Source organism: Chiloscyllium punctatum, chromosome 11, assembly GCF_047496795.1.
Source record: "Chiloscyllium punctatum isolate Juve2018m chromosome 11, sChiPun1.3, whole genome shotgun sequence".
NCBI lineage: Eukaryota > Metazoa > Chordata > Chondrichthyes > Orectolobiformes > Hemiscylliidae > Chiloscyllium > Chiloscyllium punctatum.
Genome location: NC_092749.1, coordinates 40,029,191 through 40,052,117, shown reverse-complemented (window position 1 = coordinate 40,052,117; position 22,927 = coordinate 40,029,191). Strand labels below are relative to the sequence as shown.

At 39.6% G+C, this 22,927-nt stretch overlaps 1 protein-coding gene across 4 annotated transcripts in view; it reads right to left on the bottom strand.

Annotated features, from left to right (window-relative positions):
- The window catches only part of thada (THADA armadillo repeat containing), a 355,281-nt gene that overhangs the window by 120,058 nt on the left and 212,296 nt on the right, over window positions 1–22,927 (bottom strand). For all 4 annotated transcript variants that reach the window (XM_072580668.1, XM_072580667.1, XM_072580670.1 and 1 more), the window contains one exon: window positions 15,064–15,179. In XM_072580668.1, coding sequence (XP_072436769.1) covers window positions 15,064–15,179 — 116 coding nt within the window. The remainder of the gene's footprint in view (window positions 1–15,063; window positions 15,180–22,927) is intronic.

Sequence of the window (22,927 nt, the reverse complement as noted above, 5' to 3'; positions counted from 1 at the left end):
ATTAAATTAGGTGGGGGGACTGTGATATTTGTGAACAAATTACAGGTTGGGGGGAGGGGTTACCCATTTGAAAGAATTTAAGATGAATAAGTTGCTAGGCTCAGATGAGATATATCCCAAACTGTAGTAGGAGGCAAGGAAGGAGATCGCAGGGGCCTTGACATTAATTTTGAAAATCTCTCTGGCCACAGGAAAGGTGCCAGAACACTGGAGGACAGCTAATGAAGTAATATAATTTAAGAAGAGTGTTAAGGATAAACGGGATAACTATAGATCAATGAGTCTAAAGTCAGTGGTCGGGAAACTAACAGGAAAAAAATTGAGGGACAAAATTAATGTGTATTTGGGAAGGGAAGGATAGTGAGCATGGGGATTCATCAAGGGGAGATCATGTCTTACAGGTTTGACTGAGTTTTTTGATGTGGTTACCAAGTGTGTCAATGAGGATGGTGCAGTTGGATTTCAGTCAGGCTTTTTACAAGGTGTTGCATGGGAGACTGGTCAAAAAGGTAAGAGTTCATGGGTTCTAGGACAATTTGGAAAATTGGATCTATAATTGGCTTAGTTCAGGAAACAAAGGGTGATGGTTGAAGGCTGTTTTTGTGTCTAGAAGCCTGTGGCCAGTAGAGTACTGCATGATGTGGTGCAGGTTCCCTTTTTGTCTGGAGTGTACATGAATGATTTAATCACAAATCTGGGAGGTTTGGTCAGTAAGTTCACAGATGAAACTAAAATTGACCATGTGGTAAATAGTGAGGATGAAAGCCTTGAAGTATAGGATAATATAGACAGGATGGTCAGATGAGCAGAATAATGGCAAATGAAAATTAATCCACATAAGTGTAAGGTGATGCATTCCGGGAGGACTAAAAATCATGACAATATATGTTAAATGGTAGGACCCTAGTAAGTACAGACATACATTGCTGTGCATGTCCACAGGTCGTGACAGGACAGGTGGATAAGATAGTTACAAAGGTATATGGGATACTTGCCTTTATTAGTCAAGGCACTGATAAGAGCAAGGATGTTATGATAGAACTGTAAAAGATATTAGTTAGGTCAAATCTGGACTATTCTATGTTTTTCTCATCATCACAATACAGGAAGGATGTGATTACACTAGAGAGGACATAGAGGAGATACATTAGGATTTTGCCTGGGCTGCAGTGTTTCAGCTACATAGAGAGACTAGATAGGCTAGTGTATTTTCCTCAAAGCACAAAAGCTCAAGGATGGATTTGATTGAGGTATACAAACTTATGATGACCATAGATAGGAAGAATCTACTCCCCTTGGTTGAGGGGTTAATAACCAGGATGCAGGAGGTTTAGAGGGAATTTTTTAAGGTAAAGTTAAAGTTGTCAGTCCCAGGGGACCACAGGATTGCTCTCTCATTAAAGAGACAGACAACTGGTGGTGGTTTAATCATAGGATCAGCAAGGGAGGTTGAGAAACAGAGACCTTCATGGTAGCCTCAGCTAGTGCTGGAATTCAATTCACAGCATGGGCATCACTCTACTCACAAAACAGCTGCCCAGACAACAGACCTAAGGAAGAATCTTTTCATCAACAGGGTGTCAGTATTCACTGTGTGAAACGGTGGTAGAGGCAGGGACCACCACACCATTTAAAAAGGATTGAAAATACCACTTGAAATGCTTTAGTATTGCAAGGCTATGGGCTCATGGCTAGAAAGTTGAACTAGAGTAGACAGGTACTTGATGACCACTGCAGACTTGATGGGCCTTTCTACTTGCTGTAAAAATCTATGGCTGTAAAATTTCATAGCACCATCTCACAGACTTAAATTGTCTGATAAAGAGGGGAAATGCAGAGAAACTTGCTGGGCTGAATGCTTATCATGGGTTTTGCCAGCTGTGGTTAAATGCTGATTGTGGCAAGATGAGGCTCTTAAATAAGATGTAATTTCCAATTTAAGGGCCTCACTGGTGGGCAGCCTGCTTAACACTATCCATGCTGTTGATGTAATGTTGAAGAGGCAGGAGCGGGCAAGGAGGTTGCAGGTAGGCTGCCCCCTGGATTTAAGGAGTGTGTCCTCCCACCCTCCCAACCCCCATTGGCCTTCAAACCTGCCAGCTGTGAATTCAATCCAGTCCTATACCTGCTGTGTCTCAACCCTTAATTCACAAATAACCTGAGATCGAAGAGTTTTCCTACACAATAGGCAGAAGTACCCAGTCAGATTGAAACATCACTAGATTTGCATCTTAACCTCACTTTATTTGGGTCCTCTTAAAAAGACAGAACTCAAAACATTACATTTCCATTGCCATTACATATTGCATTGCTGGGTGCCAACTGTACCCCACCTCCCCACAAAGGCTATAGTCGAGCTGATGAACCAACCCACCCTCTTGGTGACAGACTAAGACATTTGGACTGGGCAAAGGAAAGGGGAAGGGTTTCAATGACTCATTAAATTTAATCTCTCCTTAATCCTTTCCCAAACTGCTGTAATTGGGCATAGTTGCAGTTGTAGGCGAGGTTTCCTCTTCAAAATATTCTTCAGAAGATACATTGACCTCAAGCTCTCTTTGATTCCCCGACTCTGCATTGTCACCTGCACTGTCAGTAGTAGTACCTGTCAATCTTTCTGTGCTTCCATTCTTAACAACAGAATCAAGAGCAGGGAAACAAAATACAATTTGGGTCAAATAACAAACACACTTTCATTAACAGAATTTCTGGTACATCAGAAATTCTGGGCTCCAGACCACATAAGTGCCTTGATCTGGAAAATGAGCACAAGAGCTAAATGCAAGAGACCAAAGAAAACCAATAGCATGTCACATTAAGGCAGCATTTGACTGATCATGACACCAAAGTGCTAAACAAAATTTAAGTTAATGGGAACATCGCCCAGAATCTGCAGTCATAACTGATGCATGCAAAAGCAACTGCAGTTGTGGTTGTCAAAGGTCAATTATTACAGTCTTAGGATATCAATTCAATAGTCTCTCAGGACATGGTCTTTGGTTTCACCATCTTCAACTCCATCATCAAATATCCCAATCATAGGTCACAAGAGCAGCATTAGTTTAGAACAAAGGCGAAGGAACTGCAGAATAGTTCCAGTGCAAGTAGGAGTATACATTTAATGGTAAGGTCCCAAAGCATATGGATGAAGACTTACTTAGAGACTCAAACCATCATTGCCTAAAGGACAATAATTTCCACAAATTATTGAAGATATTTAGGGGCAGAGGTTAAAACTGTGTGTAACTTTACATTACAATTTACAAAATACATAGACCTTGATGTTGTCACATAAATAGAGAAATGTGAAATATTGGGACTGGTTCTGTAAAGAAGAGATGGATAAGGAAAAGAAAAGATGATTTTTAAAATTATGAATATTCTGATTGAATGAACAGGAAAAAGTCAGATCAATGATATGTTCAGTTTCTTTAAAATTGTCACCAGTAGATAAGGATGCCAGTTTGGAGACATTGCTTTTACAGATGGTTGTTGGAACATTGATTGCTTTGCTGCAGGGAATGGTTATCGGTGAGACCAACACAGCTTCAAAGAGAAAAGTGGACAAACATTTGAAGCAGATGAAAACACAAGGACGCTGGGAGACTTAGCAGGACTATTAATTTCCTACTGCTATATTAAAGAGCCAGCACAAACATGGTGGGAAAAATTACCTCTTTCTATTTGGAATCTTCTGTGGTTCTGAGATAGCAGAATTGTTTGGGTCAGAGATCTGGAGAAAATCTTTGGGCATTATCTCTAGATAAGTTCATAAGGTATAGGAGCAGAATTAGGCCATTCAGTCCATCGAACCTGCTCCATCATTTGATCATGGCTGATATACTTCTCATCCCCATTTTCCTGTCTTTTCTCCATATCCCTTCAATTTATTACAAATTAAAAATCTGTCTAACTCCTCCTTAAATTTACTCATTGTCCCAGCATCCACCGTACTTTGGGACAGTGAATTCCACAGATTCACAACCCTTTTTTCTCCTCAACTCTGTTTTAACTTTGCTATGCCCTATCCTAAGATTATGACCTTTTTTCCTAGAATGCCACACAGAAGGAGCTCCATGTCTATTTTATCCACACCTTTGGTCATCTTGAATACCTCAATTTGATCTACCTCATTCTTCTAAATTTCAGAGAGTATAGGCCTAATGTATTTAATTTCTCTTCAAATTACAAACCCCCCATCTCCAGGATCAATCTAGTGAACCTCCTCTGAACTGCCTCCAATATCACTACATCTTTCCTCAAATAAGGGGACCAAACTATTGGTTTCACCAATACCTTGTACAGTTGCAACAATATGTCCTTAACTTTATATTCTATCAAAGCCAATATTCCATTCACTTTATTATCTGCTGTACCTGCATGCTAGTTTTCTGTGACTCATGAACTAATACACCTAGATTCCTCTGCACCAGAGCATCCCAAAGTCTCTCCCCATTAAGATAATAGGTCGCCTTTCCATTTTCTCGATCCAAATGCAGACCTTGTACTTATCCATGTTAACTCCATCTGCCACATTTTGGCCCACCCTTCTAACCTACCTAAATCCATTTAAGGTTTTTATTTCCTAACTGCAATTTACCATCTGCCTATTTTTGTGTTGTCTGCAAATTTGGCTATAGATCATTCTATTCTTATATCCAAGTCATTAATGTAGACTGTAAATAGCTAGGATCTAAGGACCGAACCCTGTGGCATCCACTAGATACATCTTGTCATCCAGAAAAAATAAATCCCAACTCTGCTTTCTGTCCCTCAGCCAGTCATCTATCCAAGCTAATAAATACCCCTCATCCAATATGATCCAACCTTGTGAATTAACTGTTTTTCAAACGCCTTCTGGAAGTCCAGATAAATTACATCTACAGAATCCCCATTATTCACTTTGCTTTTTATTTCTTCAAAGAACTCTAGCAAATTAGTCAAACATGATTTGCCCTTCATAAAACCATGCTATGGATAGCATTTTAGCTTTCCAAAATGTCCTGATATTGCTTCCTTGATAATTGATTCTAACACTTTCCCAACAATAGATGTTAAACTAATTGGCTTGTAATTTCCCACATTTTATCTCCCTCCCTTTTTGAATAAGGGCTTTATATTAACCACTTTCCAATCCAGGAAATTTTGGAACATTGTAACCAATAGATCCACTATCTCCGCTGCCACTTCCTTTAAACCCCAGGATATAGGTTCATCAGGCCCAGAAAACGTATCCGTCCTCAATTCTAATAGTTTGCTTAGTACCTTTTCCATGCTGATGTTGACTGTTCTAAGTTCTACCTTATCTATTGCCTCTAGCTTGTCTGTTCTAATAGGAATGGTAATATTATCCTCAATCGATGATAACAGAGGCCAAATATTGAGTCAGCATCTCTGCCATCTCAGTGTTCTCCATCTTTCTCAGATGGATAAATATTCCAGAAATTACTTTACAAATGAAAGAACATTAATGCAGAGTACTGTCTCAGGAAATTACACAGGAAAGTTAAGGTTCATAAAAAGAATGAGCTAAAAGGACTTCTTCACAATTGGTATTTCTATTTTTATAACCATACTTTTGTCTTCCTATTGATAACATTCAGAAAATTGTGAGATATAGCATAGATTTCGGAATCTTTGAATGGTAAATTCAAAAGGTCTTACCCAGGCCCCTTCCATTCAAACTTCATGAAAACTAATACTTTTATTAACCTTCAAGCTTACTCATCCTACATTCCAACTCATGGCTCTTCCATTCTTTCACCAATCAAAACACTTCACACAGAACCAGTGAGCCATACACACGGATATTGGAATTGTTCATAAAGATAAAAATACATTCACAAATCTTGATTCCAAAACAAGTTCTTCTAACTCTATAAAAGCATCTGAAAGACCATTAAAATATCAAAACTAGAAGATTCAAACACTTCACATCTTTGCAAATGAGCACTGCATCATTGATAAAAGAAACCACATAAAGAACAATTTATTACATAACCATTTCAAGTTATCAATCCTCGCTAACCGTCAAAACAGAACCACTTGCTAAGATAATTCTTTTACAACTCTGGCATCTTAGTCAAGCATTCATAATGAGGACAAATGTAGAAACTCTTTCTGGAATGGTGCTGCTGCCTGGGTAGAAAACATCAAGCCTAAAGTTGTACATTTACTAATTGAGCCTAAATATTATAGTTACAGAATTGGTGGTGGGTTGCTGAATTTATTTAATAAAGGTTACATTTTGGACTGAGTTTTGTTTGTCTGGGTTAAAAATATTTGCTATATTCTCTCTCCACATGCACATTTGATCAGGTGGAAGAACATTTTTCTCAATTTCTTACTGCAGTATTATCTTGCATTGCGCAAATTTTTTTTCTTATTCAACTATACGCAACAGATTTAAACAGAGAAAGTATAGCTTGGCACATCTAATGAAATAATTCCAAAGTTCCCTTAGAAAATGAATGGCACTGGGTTTAATCTTTCATAAGATAGGCCAGGATAGAACAATTGTATGAATTATATTTCATTGTATAATGAAGTTTGATAACATGAATTCACAATCCAAAAATAATATACAAAAATGCCAAAGGTTCCAAGAGATAGGAGACAGATGGTTTATATAACTTTCCAACAAATTACTTGCACTTGCATTGAACTGAAGTTAAATCTGCGCAGTTAGTAAAATGGCACCAGGGTCACATTTGAACTTTCTGGCACACTCTACTGCACTAAACACATTTTTACTTGCATTCTGATTGAGAATAAGCTTTGATCCAGAACAGGAAGCTTAAAAGGTCAGGATGACATTTTTTTAAAAATATGATGCCTGTAAGAATTTGTCGAGTTGCATATTTGCAACTGGTTTCAAAATATTACTGACTTTACAATTAAGTAGGATCCCAATTATAAGCATCAGTTTGGGGTTGTCAAGTTCTGCTTCACAAAACTAAAAATGTTATTACTTGCTATGCATTAAAATAAACTTGAATTTAGAAGCAAAACAGTTTGCATTTTAACCATACTTCAGTTTTACAATAACTACACTTCAGTTTTACAATGCTCAAATTGCTTAACTGAACTCAGCAAATAAGACAGAAAGTTGTTTCTGTATTTTTATACATTTTATTTTCTCCCTTCAGCATAACAGGCTCATTACGATCAGAAAAAGTCTCTGAATTAATATAACTTTTCAGAGAAAATCAATAATCAACTGGAAAATATTATTAAAATTGCTGCACAATTTGTTCACAAGTGATGAAGTAAAATTTTGCACTAATTTAACATCACTTAAACATTTTCACTGCGTTCATGAAGCACATTCTCATGGACCAGCCTTTATGTTCCAGACAGTATATGATTGTATCTGTGTCGATCTGTATCACATTCGGAACCATTCAAAACCAGATGTTTATCCAGCTTCATTTAAAAGCATAAATGTGGGAGAGTTATAACATCTAATTACATTTCAGTACTTGGAAAGCTTTTATTGGTTTGTTCTAATGCAGAAACAACAGCCTAGTGGTATTATAGCTGGACTGTTAATTTAGAAAATAGGTAATGTTCGAGGGACCTCTGTGCAATGGAAGAAAACTGCCATTCTTACCTGGTCTGGACTACATGTGACTAGAGCAATGTGATTGACTCTTAACAATTAAGAATGGGCATAAATGCTGGCCTAGCAGTGACACCCTCATCCTGTGAATGAATAACTAAAAAAAAAAATCAGCTGATGGTGAAGGTTCCTTTCATTAGCATGTAGTTGATGGAGAGGAAAGCCAACACAACTCATAATACAGCAGTCAGTCAGTCAACATCGTCAGAAACCACGAGAGTAACAATAAATGTGCGTAAGTCAGATTGAACACAGAAGTGAAAACTGAAAGAACTGCAGATGCTGGAAATCAGAAACAAAAACACAAATTGCTGGAAAAGCTCAGCAGATCTTGCAGCATTTGTGGAGAGAAATCAGAATTAACATTTTAGGTTGAGTCACCTCTCCTCAGAACTGCAAAGTTTCTGCAAAGTGCATGCTGCTTCTCAGATTCCTTCAAATGTCGCCACAATCACCCAAAATGATTAATTCCACATGACAGCAAGAAATGGCTGAATGGTCCAAATACAGCAAAGGCAGAGCTAGCTGCAATTGCAATTAAGCTGTTCCAGTAACACCAGCACTTAGTGAGTTTTGAAAAGATTTGTTGCTCAGGTTGAGATTCTGGATGTGAGTTTGCTTGCTGAGCTGGAAGGCACTTACTTGCCAATGTGAAAAATTTTCTGAGCAGGCATAATCCATGTCATCCCACTATGAATCTCATGTCTTTATCACTCATTAGTAATTTCTAAATTCATATCCAGTTTCAACTGTGTTGCCCATGCAATATAAATTGTTGTGTCAGATGTAATCTGGGTAATCCAAGATGGAGGACGGGAAAAATTTCTGGCTGTAACAGCTGCTCCTTTTTGAGGTATTTTAGGTGCTGGATTTCCTCGAATTCCAGGAGCAGCAATTACTGTTTCATATGCTGTTGCACTGTTTTGGAACTTTGGAAAAAAAAAGTCAAAACAACAGCAGGTTTAAAAGGGAGAAGGAACAGACAAAGGAAGCATATGGTGAGGACAATGTAGGAGAGAGAGGACCTGCACGGTTACTGCCTTTACTGTTTTGAATTCATGTATCACTGGACATTGGAGTGTGTCTGGGAAAATTAACAAACAGTAAAATTCACAACTATTCTTTGAGGAGCCTGTTTAGGCGAAGTTCACAGCACAGAATCAGAGAAGTTAATCGTTGTTTTAAGTGTGTCCAACAGAAAGGCTGCAGTAGTGATCAGAGTGGGTTCTATCTTGACTATATGTTTTTGGAGATATGTCGCTTGATTAAACTTAAAATATAAGCCATAACTATTAATTTAATCTGGGGCAGTGTTTTGTAGAGGAATAGAGTTATTTTCTGGGTCTGTAGATTGTGAAGGAGCAAAAATGGCCTTTAGTACAGTGACATGTACTTCTTGTCAGATGTGGGAATTTAAAGAGAGTTTAAGGGTTACTGCGGATTATATCTGCCATAAATGCTGTTGGATGCAAATCTTATCAGATCGAATGGATCGGTTGGAGAGACAGTTAGAAGCAATGAGGAGTTTCAAACAGCAACAGTATGTGATGGATGGCAGTTATAGGAAGGGGGGAAAGTCTCCGATACAGTCACATAGATGGGTTAACTCCAGGAAAGGTAAGGGAGGTAGACACCAGTGCAGGAGCCTTTTGTGGTTACACCCATTTCAAAAAGGTATGCTGTTTTGGAAAATGTAGGGGGGTGATGGATTCTCAGGGGAACGTAGCACAAACAGCCAAATTTCTGGAATTGAGACTGGCTCTAATGCAATGAGGGGTAAGTCAGCTTCCGAGAGATCAATTGTGTTACGGGATTCTGTAGTCCGAGGTACAGACAGACATTTCTGTGGCCAGCAGTTTAAAGTCAGAATGGTACATTGCTTCCCAGGTGCCAGGATCAAGGATGTCTCAGAGAGGGTGCAGAATGATCTCATGGGGGAGAGGGGCCAGCAAGAGGTCATTGTCCACATTGGAACCAACGACATAGGAAGGGAAAAGGTTGAGATTCTGAAGGGAGATTACAGAGAGCTAGGCAGTAATTTAAAAAGGAGGTCCTCGAGAGTAGTAATGTCTGGATTACTCCCGGTGCTACGTGCTAGTGAGGGCAGGAATAGGAAGGCAGAGCAGGTGAATGCATGGCTGAGGAGCTGGTGTATGGGAGAAGGATTCACGTTTTTGGATCATTGGAATCTCTTTTAGGGTAGAAGTGACAAGAAGGATGGATTGCATCTAAATTGGAAAGGGACTTATATACTGGCAGGGAAATTTGTTAGAGCTGCTCGGGAGGATTTAAACTAGTAAGGTGGTGCGGGGGGTGGGGGGGGGGCGGGGTGGGGGCTGGGGTTTGGGACCCAGGGAGATAGTGAGGAAAGAGATCAATCTGAGACTGGTACAGTTGAGAACAGAAGTGAGTCAAACAGTCAGGGCAAGCAGTGACAAGGGAGGACGAATAAATTAAACTGCATTTACTTCAATGCACGAGGCCTAACCGGGAAGGCAGATGAACTCAGGGCACGGTTAGGAATATGGGACTGGGATATCATAGCAATTACTGAAACATGGCTCAGGGATGGACAGGACTGGCAGCTTAATGTTCCAGGATACAAATGCTACAAGAAGGATAGAAAAGGAGGCGAGAGAGGAGGGGGAGTGGCATTTTTGATAAGGGATAACAGTACAGCTGTGTTGAGGGAGGATATTCGCGGAAATACATCCAGGGAAGTTATTTTGGGTGGTACTGAAAAATAAGAAAGGGATGATCACCTTATTGGGATTGTATTAGACATCCCCAAACAGTCAGAGGGAAATTGAGAAACAAACTTGTAAGGACATCTCAGCTATCTGTAAGAATAATAGGGTGGTTATGGGAGGGGATTTTAACTTGCCAAACATGGGCTGGGACTGTCATAGTGTTAAGGGTTTAGATGGAGAGGAATTTGTTAAGTATGTACAAGAAACTTTTCTGATTCAGTATGTGGATGTACCTACTAGAGAAGGTGCAAAACTTGACCCACTTTTGGGAAATAAGGCAGGGCAGATGACTGAGGTGTCAGTAGGAGAGCACTTTGGGGGCAGCGAACATAATTCTGTTAGATTTAAAATAGTGATGGAAAAGGATAGACCAGATCTAAAAGTTGAAGTTCTAAACTGGAAAAAGACCAATTTTGATGGTATTAGGCAAGAACTTTCGAAAGCTGATTAGGGGGCAGATGTTCACAGGTAAAGGGACGGCTGGAAAATGGGAAGCCTTCAGAAATGAGATAAAGAGAATCCAGAGACAGTATATTCCTGTTAGGGTGAAAGGAAAGGCTGATAGGTATAGGGAATGCTGGATGACTAAAGAAATTGAGGGTTGGTTAAGAAAAAGAAGGAAGCATATGTAAGGTATAGGCAGGATAGATCAAGTGAATCCTTAGAAGAGTATAAAGGAAGTAGGAGTATACTTAAGAGGGAAATCAGGAGGGCAAGAAAGGGACATGAGATAGCTTTGCAAATAGAATTAAGGAGATTCCAAAGGGTTTTTACAAATGCATTAAGGACAGAAGGGTAACTAGGGAGAGAATAGGGTCCCTCAAAGATCAGCAAGGTGGCCTTTGTGTGGAGCCGCAGAAAATGGGGGAGATACTAAATGAGTATTTTGCATCAGTATTTGCTGTGGAAAAGGACATGGAAGATATAGACTGTAGGGAAATAGATGGTGACATCTTGCAAAATGTCCAGGTTACAGAGGAGGAAGTGCTGGATGTCTTGAAAGGGGTAAAGGTGGATAAATTCCCAGGACCTGATCAGGTGTACCGTAGAACTCTGTGGGAAGCTAGAGAAGTGATTTCTGGGCCTCTTGCTGAGATATTTGTATCATCTATAGTCACAGGTGAGGTGCTGGAAGACTGGAGGTTGGCTAACATGGTGCCACTGTTTAAGGACAAGCCAGGGAACTATAGACCAGTGAGCCTGACCTCAGTGGTGGGCAAGTTGTTGGAGGGAATCCTGAGGGACAGGATGGACATGTGTTTGGAAAGGCAAAGACTGATTATGGATAGTCAACATGGCTTTGTGCGTGGGACATAATGTCTCACAAACTTGATTGAGTTTTTTGAGGAAGTAACAAAGAGGATTGATGAGAGCAGAGCGGTAGATGTGATCTATATGGACTTCAGTAAGGCGTCAACAAGGTTCCCCATGGGAGATTGATCAGCAAGATTAGATCTCATGGAATACTGGGAGAACTAGCCAGAACTGGCTCAAAGGTAGAAGAATGGTGGTGGAGGGTTGTTTTTCAGACTGGAGGCCTGTGACCAGTGGAGTGCCACAAGGATCGGTGCTGGATCCTCTACTTTTTGTCATTTACATAAACGATTTGGATGCGAGCATAAGAGGTACAGTTAGTAAATTTGCAGATGACACCAAAATTAGATGTGTAGTGAACAGCGAAGAGGGTTACCTCAGATTACAACAGGATCTTGACCAGATGGGTCAATGGGCTGAGAAGTGGCAGATGGAGTTTAATTCAGATAAATACAAGGTGCTGCATTTTCGTACCTTGGAGTGCAGGCTCATAGCTCCTTGAAAGAAAAGTCGCAGGTAGACAGGATAGTGAAGGCGGCGTTTGCTATGCTTTCTTTTATTGATCAGAGTATTGAGTATAGGAGTTGGGACGTCATGTTGCAGCTGTACAGGACATTGGTTAGGCCACTGTTGGAATATTGCGTGCAATTCTGGTCTCCTTCCTATTAGAAAGATGTTGTGAAACTTGAAAGGGTTCAGAAAAGGTTTACAAGGATGTTGCCAGGGTTGGAGGATTTGGGAAAGGCTGAACAGGCTGGGGCTGTTTTCCCTGGAGCATCAGGTGCTGAGGGGTGATCTTATAGAGGTTTACAAAATTATGAGGGGCATGGATAGGGTAAATAGGCAAAGTTTTTTCCCTGGGGTTGGGGAGTCCAGAACTAGAGAACATAGGTTTAGAGTGAGAGGGGAAAGATATAAAAGGGACCTAAGGGGCAACTTTTTAACAAAGGGCGGTGCGGGTATGGAATGAGCTGCCAGAGGAAGTGGTGGAGGCGGATACAATTGCAACATTTAAGAGGCATTTGGATGGGTATATGAATAGGAAAGGTTTGGAGGGATATGGGCCGGGTGCTGGCAGGTGGGACTAGGTTGGGTTGAGATATCTGGTCGGTATGGATGGGTTGGACCGAAGGGTCTGTTTCCGTGCTGTACATCTCTATGACTCCATGTACTTGCAGTGACAAGTTATAGTGTACTATGCTGGAATGCAGTCTCTTGCCCTTGTGTTGTATTCAGGATGCATTTGAGATGTTCGCTCGTTGCACTGGTTTTCTACAGTCATTCGTGTGTAACTGTTAGATGACTGGGTAATCATGTGACAGAGACTCTTCACAATTGATAGTATTTTATTGTTGTTACACATATTATCAGAATCTTCCTAGATTCAGACTTGCATCAAATCCTGAAAACACTATAATAGGAATTCTGTATTTGTAATTTTCAGAATTTTAAAAGGACGGAATCCTTTTAACAAATTCCTTTTTGCACTTGACTCATGCTCACTTCACTTGTCCCATCAACAAAAACATGGAGATCACAGTATCTTGGCATAAGCCAAAAATTAGGTTAACAATGTAAATGAAAGCACTGGCATTGAATAGCTAGAAAAAAAGTACACACCTGCATAATAGAAGATGCATAATGTAAACAATAAAATGTAGTAAAATCCCACCCCTTAAATGTGGTGAAAAGATGTATGCTGTGGAAAATCAGCAAATCACCCCTTTGGAAAATTAAGTTGCTTGTTATTAGGGTCAAAATCAAACAATAACATGCAGCAATAATTTAAGTTTAGCTGAGCCAAATGTGAACTTTTTGCATAATTATATTCTAATTATCTCACTCAGAAAAACTTTTCTTTTAAGGTACTTATTTTTAAACAGATTTTTCTCAAGAAAATTGTTTATTTTTTTAAAAAGGTGGATGGATTAAAAAACTGTACTTGGTTTTAAAATATTAAACAATTTTTATATTTAAACATTATTGACTACTTGTGTTGCTTGCCTTAACTAATTGGTTGTTCAAACCCTCATCTGTGCCTTTCATTCTCTCGACACTATTGTAACATTCTTATGCCTGGCCTCCCAATTGCATCTTCTGTACATTTAACGTTGTCCAAATCTCTATGACCATACCTTGCACCAAGCCTCTTTTACACACTATCTGTGCTCACTAACCTACAGTGAATATGCTTACGAAAAGAAACTGAGTAGGTTCGGCCGGTACTAATTGGAGGTTAGAAGAGAAACAAAAAATTCTTAGGGAGCTTGATAGGGTAGTTGCTATTTCCCCTTGAGAGAGTCCAGAGGATATAATCTCAGAATTAAGAATCGCCCATTTAAAACAGATGAGGCAGTGTTTATTCTCTCAGACATCTGGGGAATCTTTTACTGCAGAGCTGTTGAAGCTGGGTTATAAAGGATAGCCAAGGCTGAGTCAGACATTTTTTTAAAATCAGTCCAGGAATCAAGGGTTATGGGGAATAGGAAAGAAAGTAGAGTTGAGGATTATCATGTCAGCCATAATCGCATTGAATGACAGAACAGACTCAATAGGAGTAGAAATATGGCATTTCGCCCATGTCTTGTGTTCTTCAAGTAGCTCCCATCTCAATTTTGAAATTCTCTTCCTTGTTTTCAAAATCCCTCTTTTGCATTGCCTATCCCTATTTATTTAACTTCTTTAAGGTATACAACCCTCAGATATGTGACTTTCAATTCTGGCCTCTTGCACATTCCTAATTTTCTTTAACTCCACCAATGGCAGCCAGGCTATCAGCAGCTGCTTAGAATCTAAGCCCTGGAATTTTCTCCCTGAGTCTGTTTCCATAGTTCATTCTCCTCCTTTAAGTTGCTCCTTAAAGCCTAGCTGTTGAACAAGCTGTTGCTTACTTATCTCAATACCTCAAGTAGCTCAGCAAAGTTTGTTTGATAATTGTTCCTGCAAACTGTCATGGGAGGTTTTACTACATTCATTGTGCTATATAAATGAAAGTTGTTGTTAGTATAGAAGTAGAAAATGAAGAGTCAAGATTGTAAAAATTACTTCCAATGTATATTGGCAGAGATTGAACACTTGTTATTTTACCTTAATAGTGAAATAATATGCAGGCAGTTTTGCCAAGAACTTCACAAAACTCAAGATCTAAAGAAATGGCTTTCCATTCTGGGTGTAAACCATGGCAATTGGATAAAAGCCATGAAAGGAAAAAATAAATTGTACCATTAAATCTGCCAACACTTGGACAGATGTGAGAATTCACAAAAAAAACACAATAATCTTTTAAATTTTAACAGGAGAATTTAAATATATCGACTTAAAAAAACTGAATAAATTACTCCTAATTTAGTACTGACTTGGAATAAAATTCAAACTTACTGAGTTGCCAACCATATTTTGGCCCTGGTGCAACCTATGATGTCATGCAACTCTTTGGGAAGGCTTGAATTCATCCTTTGTTTTGTGTCAAAGAAAGACCGCAGTAAATGAAGTGCCTGAATAAATGAAAGCAAAACAACAAGTTATTGGCTCCACTGACAGCATATGCTTAATTTAATAAAATTCTAATCTTGGCAGCTGACAAGTATGTGACAACTCTTCAGCATTTTCTCAAAATTAACTTGAAAGACACACAAAAGTGCGTGTGGTTTACAAGCTAAAGGTGATTACAATTTGTAATGAAATCCACAGAGGGTTAATGTACTATGATGGTCTTTAATTTAAATGTATTAACTTTGAAAGCAATATCCCTGTGAACCTCCTTCAGGGAAAGAAGTCTGCCAATCTTACCTGGAGTGGCCAACTTGTCATGAAGCTAGAGTTATAAATAGGCGACTTTTAACTGATATTGTCTAGAAGTCCCTCAATTGTGTCCAAATGCTAGCAAGAGTCTAATATGAAAAAAATTGGATATAACAGCTGGCTTCAACTTTGGCATCAGATACAACAAAAGCAAAATTCATCCAGTCAACTCTGCAAAGACTCTGCCAGTTGGATATCTCCTACTGATTACATCTTCACACTCAATATTACTTGAAGGAAACACTGAATATCATTTGAAAATAACACTGATACTAGCAAGGGTGCAGAATGTACTCGTCAGAATGACGTCAATGCCCATCAAGCATGACTTGCTAACACTACGTCTGCCAGAGTTAACAGAGGTTTGAAGGACAATCTGTCACACTTGGCCTGCAACAGGTGCTGCAATAACCAACACGAGGGAAAACCCTGTTTAAAGTAAACAGCCTGGACATTAGCACACTGACCAGAAGCTGAACTGGAGAAGTCATATAAGTATTATGGCTACAACAGCGGGTTAGAAGCTAAAACTCCTTCAACAATCATCTCACCTCCTGAGTCTCCAGTGCTTGTCTTATTATCTACAAGGCCTAAATCAAGAGGGTGATGAAATATTTCTCACTTGCCTGAATGAGTGCAGCTCTAATTGCACTTAACAAACTTGACATCATCTTGGGCAAATTAGCTCACTTAACTGGCTTCATTTCCACACATTCATTCCCTCCACTACCAATGTCAGGAGCAACAGTGCATGCCATCTACAAGATGCACTGCAGAAATTTTAAAAGAATCCTTAGACAGAACCTTTCAAACCCATGACCACTCTCATTTCGAAAGACAAAAACAGAAAGTAAATGGAAGTATCACCACTTGTATATCCAAAATAAAGATGCCAATCTTGTGAAGGTACAACATGATTGGAACAGTGTGTACATTAAACGGCAGCATCAGAAAGCATACAATGCTAGGCAATTCCACAATGATCGGTTCAGATCTATCATTTGCTGTCCTGAATGGTGGTGGACAATTTAATAACTGATTTGACAAAGATAGTAAATATAACAGTTTTATACAAGTGAAATATTTGGCATTTATCTACTGCAAGTCATCTGAGGTCAAATGTAAAGCTGATAACATTAGTTATATCTGGTAGCCATAATAGCCCAGACATTGCAGTGGTAATGGCAGAGAAACTGGTGGTGTTTTTCATTAATGCTTCACTGAAGTTGACAGCCACTTTAGGAATTTGCTCAGAAGCAGAATAACACAGAATACCAGAAGTTGCTGTCAGCGATTCAATCTTCCTCCGAAGGCTGTGCTTTAATACCATCAGCCAAAAGCAGTGAATTGGGAAAACATTTCCTTTTATGTTGCTGGTCTTGGTGTGAAACCCTTGTAAAAAGTTTCCTTCATTGACTGAGGGGTATCTATGTTTTTAAACAGTCTACTAACTTCATAATTTATAGTAAAAGCCTGTCAGTCACCGTGAAAGTTAATTTTACATTTGTAGAACCTCAATACCAATATTAAAAATCTGCATAGTTTTAAAATATTGTTTTCAGTTATAATTATTTGAACCATTTAATAATATTAAATTTTTAGACTTAAAAATAAAAAATGAAGGCTTTCAGTATTTTAAAACTTTGTTTTGCAGTTTGATTGGCTGCTGATCCAGCTTGCCTATGACTCCAATAGGACCCTGTAGTGCCATGTTGGTGAACTGACTGGCCTCTATCCTTGACAAAAAGTCAAGGTATCAAAACATTATGCTAGATGCCTGGAGGTCCCCAGATTTAAAACTACAACAGGAAAGGGGAAGACATGCCACAAAAGATTGCTTCATCTGTTGGCAGCTTTCTTTGATGTCAACCACAAACACAGTTGTTTTATTGCTGATCATAAAATCTAGTCCGTTTTATTGAAACATCTTCCAAATGCAGTAACCGGTTATAGTTTAACCCATCAATGTTACAGGAATGCAACGAAAATCCCAAAAAACTCAATCCCATTTGTTTGCCAGCCCATCAAAATATTTCCAGAGCAGTTTCAAAACCCAATCCAGAATCACAAAAAGCTGGCTCAAACATTTAGAATTAGAAGATCCAGGAACACAGATTACAACAGGATCTGGACCAGATGGGCCAATGGGCTGAGAAGTGGCAGATGGAGTTTAATTCAGATAAATGCGAGGTGCTGCATTTTGGGAAAGTAAATCTTAGTAGGGCTTATACACTTACTGGTAAGGTCCTAGGGAGTGTTGCTGAGCAAAGAGACCTTGGAGTGCAGGTTCATAGCTCCTTGAAAGTGGAGTCGCAGGTAGATAGGATAGTGAAGAAGGCGTTTGGTATGCTTTCCTTTATTGGTCAGAGTATTGAGTACAGGAGTTGGGAGGTAGGGCTTTTGTCCAAAACATCGATTTCGAAGCTACTTGGATGCTGCCTGAACTGCTGTGCTCTTCCAGCACCACTAATCCAGAACAGGAGTTGGGTGGTCATGTTGCAGCTGTACAGGACATTGGTTTGGCCACTGTTGGAATATTGCATGCAATTCTGGTCTCCTTCCTATTGGAAAGATGATGTGAAACTTGAAAGAGTTCAGAAAAGATTTACAAGGATGTTGCCAGGGTTGGAGGATCTGAGCTACAGGGAGAGGCTGAACAGGCTGGGGCTGTTTTCCCTGGAGGATCGGAGGCTGAGGGGTGACCTTATAGATTTACAAAATTATGAGAGGCACAGATAGGGTAAACAGGCAAAGTCTTTTCTCTGGGGTCGGGGAGTCCAGAACTAGAGGGCATAGGTTTAGCCTGAGAGGGGAAAATATAAAAGAGACCTACTGGACAACGTTTTTACACAGACGGTGGTACATGTATGGAATGAGCTGCCAGAGGAAGTGGTGGAGGCTGGTACAATTGCAACGTTTAAAAGGCATTTGGATGGGTATATGAATAGGAAGGGTTTGGAGGGCAGGTGGGACTAGATTAAGCTGGGATATCTGGTTGGCATGGATTGGTTAGACCGAAGGGTCTGTTTCCATGATGTACATCTCTATAACTCCATGACTCTAATTGAAATGGTGCATGGGTCCCACACATCAGCTTTGACTTAGTGCTCGTATTGTCACTTCTGAATCAGAATATTATGGGCTCTGAATATATAATTTAGGCTTGGTACCCAATGCATTACGAAGGAAGTGCTGCATTTTATCCGTTTCAAACATTTGGATGGGATGTTAAGCCACGGTCCTGTCTGCCTCTTAATTGGAATTAGGAGATATTTGCTGTGGCTTGACTAACATTTAAATCATTAAACATATAGATTAGAAGGTGTAAGAAGAACATATTTCCTTCCCTAAATGGCATTAGTAAACCAGATGAGCTTTTATGACAAATGATCATAGTGTCATGGAATGCAATTTTCTCCTGCCTAGAGTTGGCAGGAACTGTAAATAACTTGGTCAGTTGGGCCCAAAGAGAAATTCACCCTGCACAATTAAGTGTTCAGTGAGAAGGTCCATCAGGGACTTGTAAATTAGGGCCCTTAACTCGCCACCAGCCTTATTACTTGCCTGTATTCCTGATGAAGGGCTTTTGTTCGAAATGTCCATTTTACTGCTCCTCGAATGCTGCCTGAAATGCTGTGCTCTTCCAGACCACTAATCCAGAATCTGGTTTCCAGCATCTGCAGTCATTGTTTTTACCTACCTGATTACTTCCCTTCTCAATTGGTAGAAAAAGTCAGAAGTCACACATCACCACGTTATAGTCCAATACAAAACAACAAATGCAGGATATCACAGGTCAGACAGCATCCATGGAGATGACTTCTCATGAGAGCTGAACAAAAGTATGAAGGGGACAGCATTAATGCTGTAATGTTTCTTTTTTGGGTGGAGGGGAGGTTGCGTGCTGCTGGGAATAGTGGGTGTCGGGTGCCGGTGAAGAAAAGATGTTTATATTTCGGATTAAAATTATTGGAATATGAGAATGGCAGAACTGTGGTGTGTCTTATGCTAGATATGAAAGGACAGTGAGTGGGATGGGGGCATAACAACATTCCCACCCACTTTGATAGGGCCCTCAACCATAACCAAGCTACCATCTGTGCTTCTGCTCTTGTTCTTCCCATCACTCTCAACAGGGTGATTGGGTCCCTCTCGTCTTCATTTTTCATCCCACTAGCCTCCACATTCAAAGGATCATTCTCTGCCATTTCAGACAACTCCAACAGAAGGTCACAACCAAACACATCTAACCCTTACTCCCCCAGTCTGCATTTCGCAGGAATCACTCCCTCCAGGACATCCTAGTCCATTCCACAACCAACACCAACTCCCCTCTCCATGGCACCTTCCCATTTAACCACAGAAATGCAATACCTGCCCCTTCACCTCTTCCCTGCTCACCATCCAAGGGCCTAAACAGTCTTTCCAGGTGAAGCAGTATTTCATCTGGACCTCTTCCAATCGTGTGGATTGCATTTGCTGCACCCAATATGGCCTACTCTACACTGGAGAAACCAAACACAGACTGGGCGACTGCTTTGCTGAACACTTCCATCGGTGCGCAAGCAGGACCCTGACCTTCTCGTTGCTGGTTATTTTAACACAGCATCCTGTTCACATGCCCAAATGTCTGTCCTCGGCATGCTGCAGAATCCCAGTGAATCCGAGCACAAACTGGAGGAACAACCTCTCATCCTCAGACTAGGTACTTTACAGCCTTCTGGGCTTAATATGGAGTTCAACACCTTTAAATTGTGAACATTTCTTTCAGCTTGTTATCATGTCCACCCCTTCCCTCATCCCAGTTACTGTCCTTTCAAGTGTGGCAGGAGACACGCCATTGTTCTGACATTCTCACAATCGGACCACTTATTCTGAACTTTCAATATATCTTTTCTTCACTGGCACCCAACGCCACCATCCCCAGCTCCTCCCTGCCCCAAACTATAGCATAAATGCTGTACCCTCCACACTTTACTTCAATTCTTATAGAGACATCTAGATCTGAAACACTAGCTTGCTCAATTTCCATGGGTGTTGTCTGATCCGCTGTGATTGCCAGCATATTTTGTTTTCAGTACAGACTCCAGCATCTGCAGTAATATGTTCCAACATCATAGTCCAACAAGTTTATTTATAATCACAAGCTTTCGGACCGCTGCTCCTTTGTCATGTAGAGTGGAAGGAAGTGCACAGGAAAAGAATATATATCCACCTATATATTCTGGGCTTGTGCATCTCCCTCCATGCCACCCGATGAAGGAGCAGTGCTCCGAAATCTTGTGATTTTAAATCAACCTGTTGGACCATAACCTGGTGTTATGTGCCTTCTGATTTTGTCCACCCCAGTTCAACACCAGAATCTCCACATCATGGCAGGAAAAAATGGTTAATTTTGGCTGACCTCAGTCTAACTTGCAGTTTCCAGCAAGGTAGGGCTTCACATCAACATCAAGGCCAGCACATCACTGAGAACCTCCTTGGTCAGCCCTTAACAAGCTGAATGGATATTGATCTGCCAAGCTCTTACTTGTGGTGTCCAAGAGTCACTTGCAACTGAAAGTACTTTGGATTACTAGTTGAATGAAATTACCACGAGGCCACCACCTCCCATGTTATGATCAAATATATTAAATATCATTTTTTTAAAAAACAAGCAGATTACAGAAGCCAACTCTCACAATTTCCTTGTATTGTCACATTTCAGCAAATGCACAATTCTTATCTAATAAATGGTGTAACTGACTAACTAAACACTTTGTTTTGTGTTAAAATTAGCTCAATTTACATGCAAAGTACTGTTATTTAGGCTTCTATCCTTGGCAGACGGTCAATCAGTTCACTAAAACTGCTCCACAGTGTTATTATAGACAAAAGGAAAACATGTGCACTAATCTTTTCCTATTTCTTAACCAAGCAAAACGTTGCAAAGTGTTTCCTACAACAGCAGCTACACTTCATAAGAATTTCATTGACTATAAAGTGCTTTGACTTACCAGCGGTCTTAAGTATTGCTATACAAATGCAATTCTTTTTTATTAGAGAATGTTAAACTATGTCATAAGAATACTTAGAAGGAAAGGTGTCCACTATAAAGGAAAGACAATATTGGATGCATCATTCATATTAATGTAGACTAATTGACGGTGTGGTATATTTCAAATTGTAGTTTAAAATTGAAAGCATACCATTTTGCAAAACACAGATAGAGATTCCTTCCTTCTTCAAAAAATTTAATCTACTTTCATTTTTTTTCTGTCTTAATATGATGCCTCCAATTCACTTCAAAACCAAGTGTAATTAAATTTTGGCCTTTAGTTAGTGAATGAAAGCATATCCAACACTGAGATCACATCTTCCATTTCTAAAAAAAAAGTGATATTATGGTTCATAATTCAGTAATTCTAAATTTGCTTCTCATCTTACCAACTTGATAGAGTACAAATGTTATTTATGTATGTACAGTATATTTGACCATTTTGTACAGTGGCTTTTGTAACAGTACTGCATTTCAGAGGTAGGAGATGAGGTAACTATGTATGTGGGTTTTGAACATGACCCAAAATGGCAAACAACTGAAAAGATTTGCAGATGTTTCTTTGTGCAGAATCTATATCCTTATCATTTTGGTTAAAAGTCCACCATTAAAATATGTATCACATTAAAACAAAACCCTGGCTTCAACAAACTTTGGTCAATATGAGATTGGCGCTCTCTTTTGTGCTAAATTAATGAATTTTAGCCTGGGCAGCTTAAGAGCCATTATAGTTATTTATTCAGGCCAGATAGGAATGAGGATTCTACCTGGTTACTTCTGTCAAAAAATGCATTTGTGCAGACATCAAGCTAGGATGGGTTCAGGCTGAGATGTGAAACCCTCCAAAGTGCAAAACCTCATTAGCTTATATATAGAAAGTAGCCAGTGTTATGTCTCAGCTTTTACTCAATTTTTGTTTACTCTTATTCACAAATTACATATTGCTATGAGAAAAAACAAAAATATTGCTGAAAAGGGCATGTGTCAAAGCTTTTCATTATGCACTCACCAGGACAAATATAAAAATGCCAAAATTCAAATGATCATAAAGATTTATACTAACTGTAACCCGATCACAGGAGAAAATCATATGAATTGGTTGGTAATTGAACTACAACTGGCTTTCCATGTTCCTGAGTAAAGGAGGAATAATCACTTTTTATTATACAGTCATAGTCATAGAGATGTACAGCACAGAAACAGGCCCTTCGGTTCAATTTGTCCATGCCGACCAGATATCCCAACCCAATCTAGGGCCACCAGCCATCTCTTGGCCCATGTCCCTCCAAATCCTTCCTATTCATATACCCATCCAGATGCCTTTTATATGTCGCAATTGTACCAGCCTCCACCACTTCCTCTGGCAGCTCATTCCATACACATACCACCCTCTGTATGAAAAAG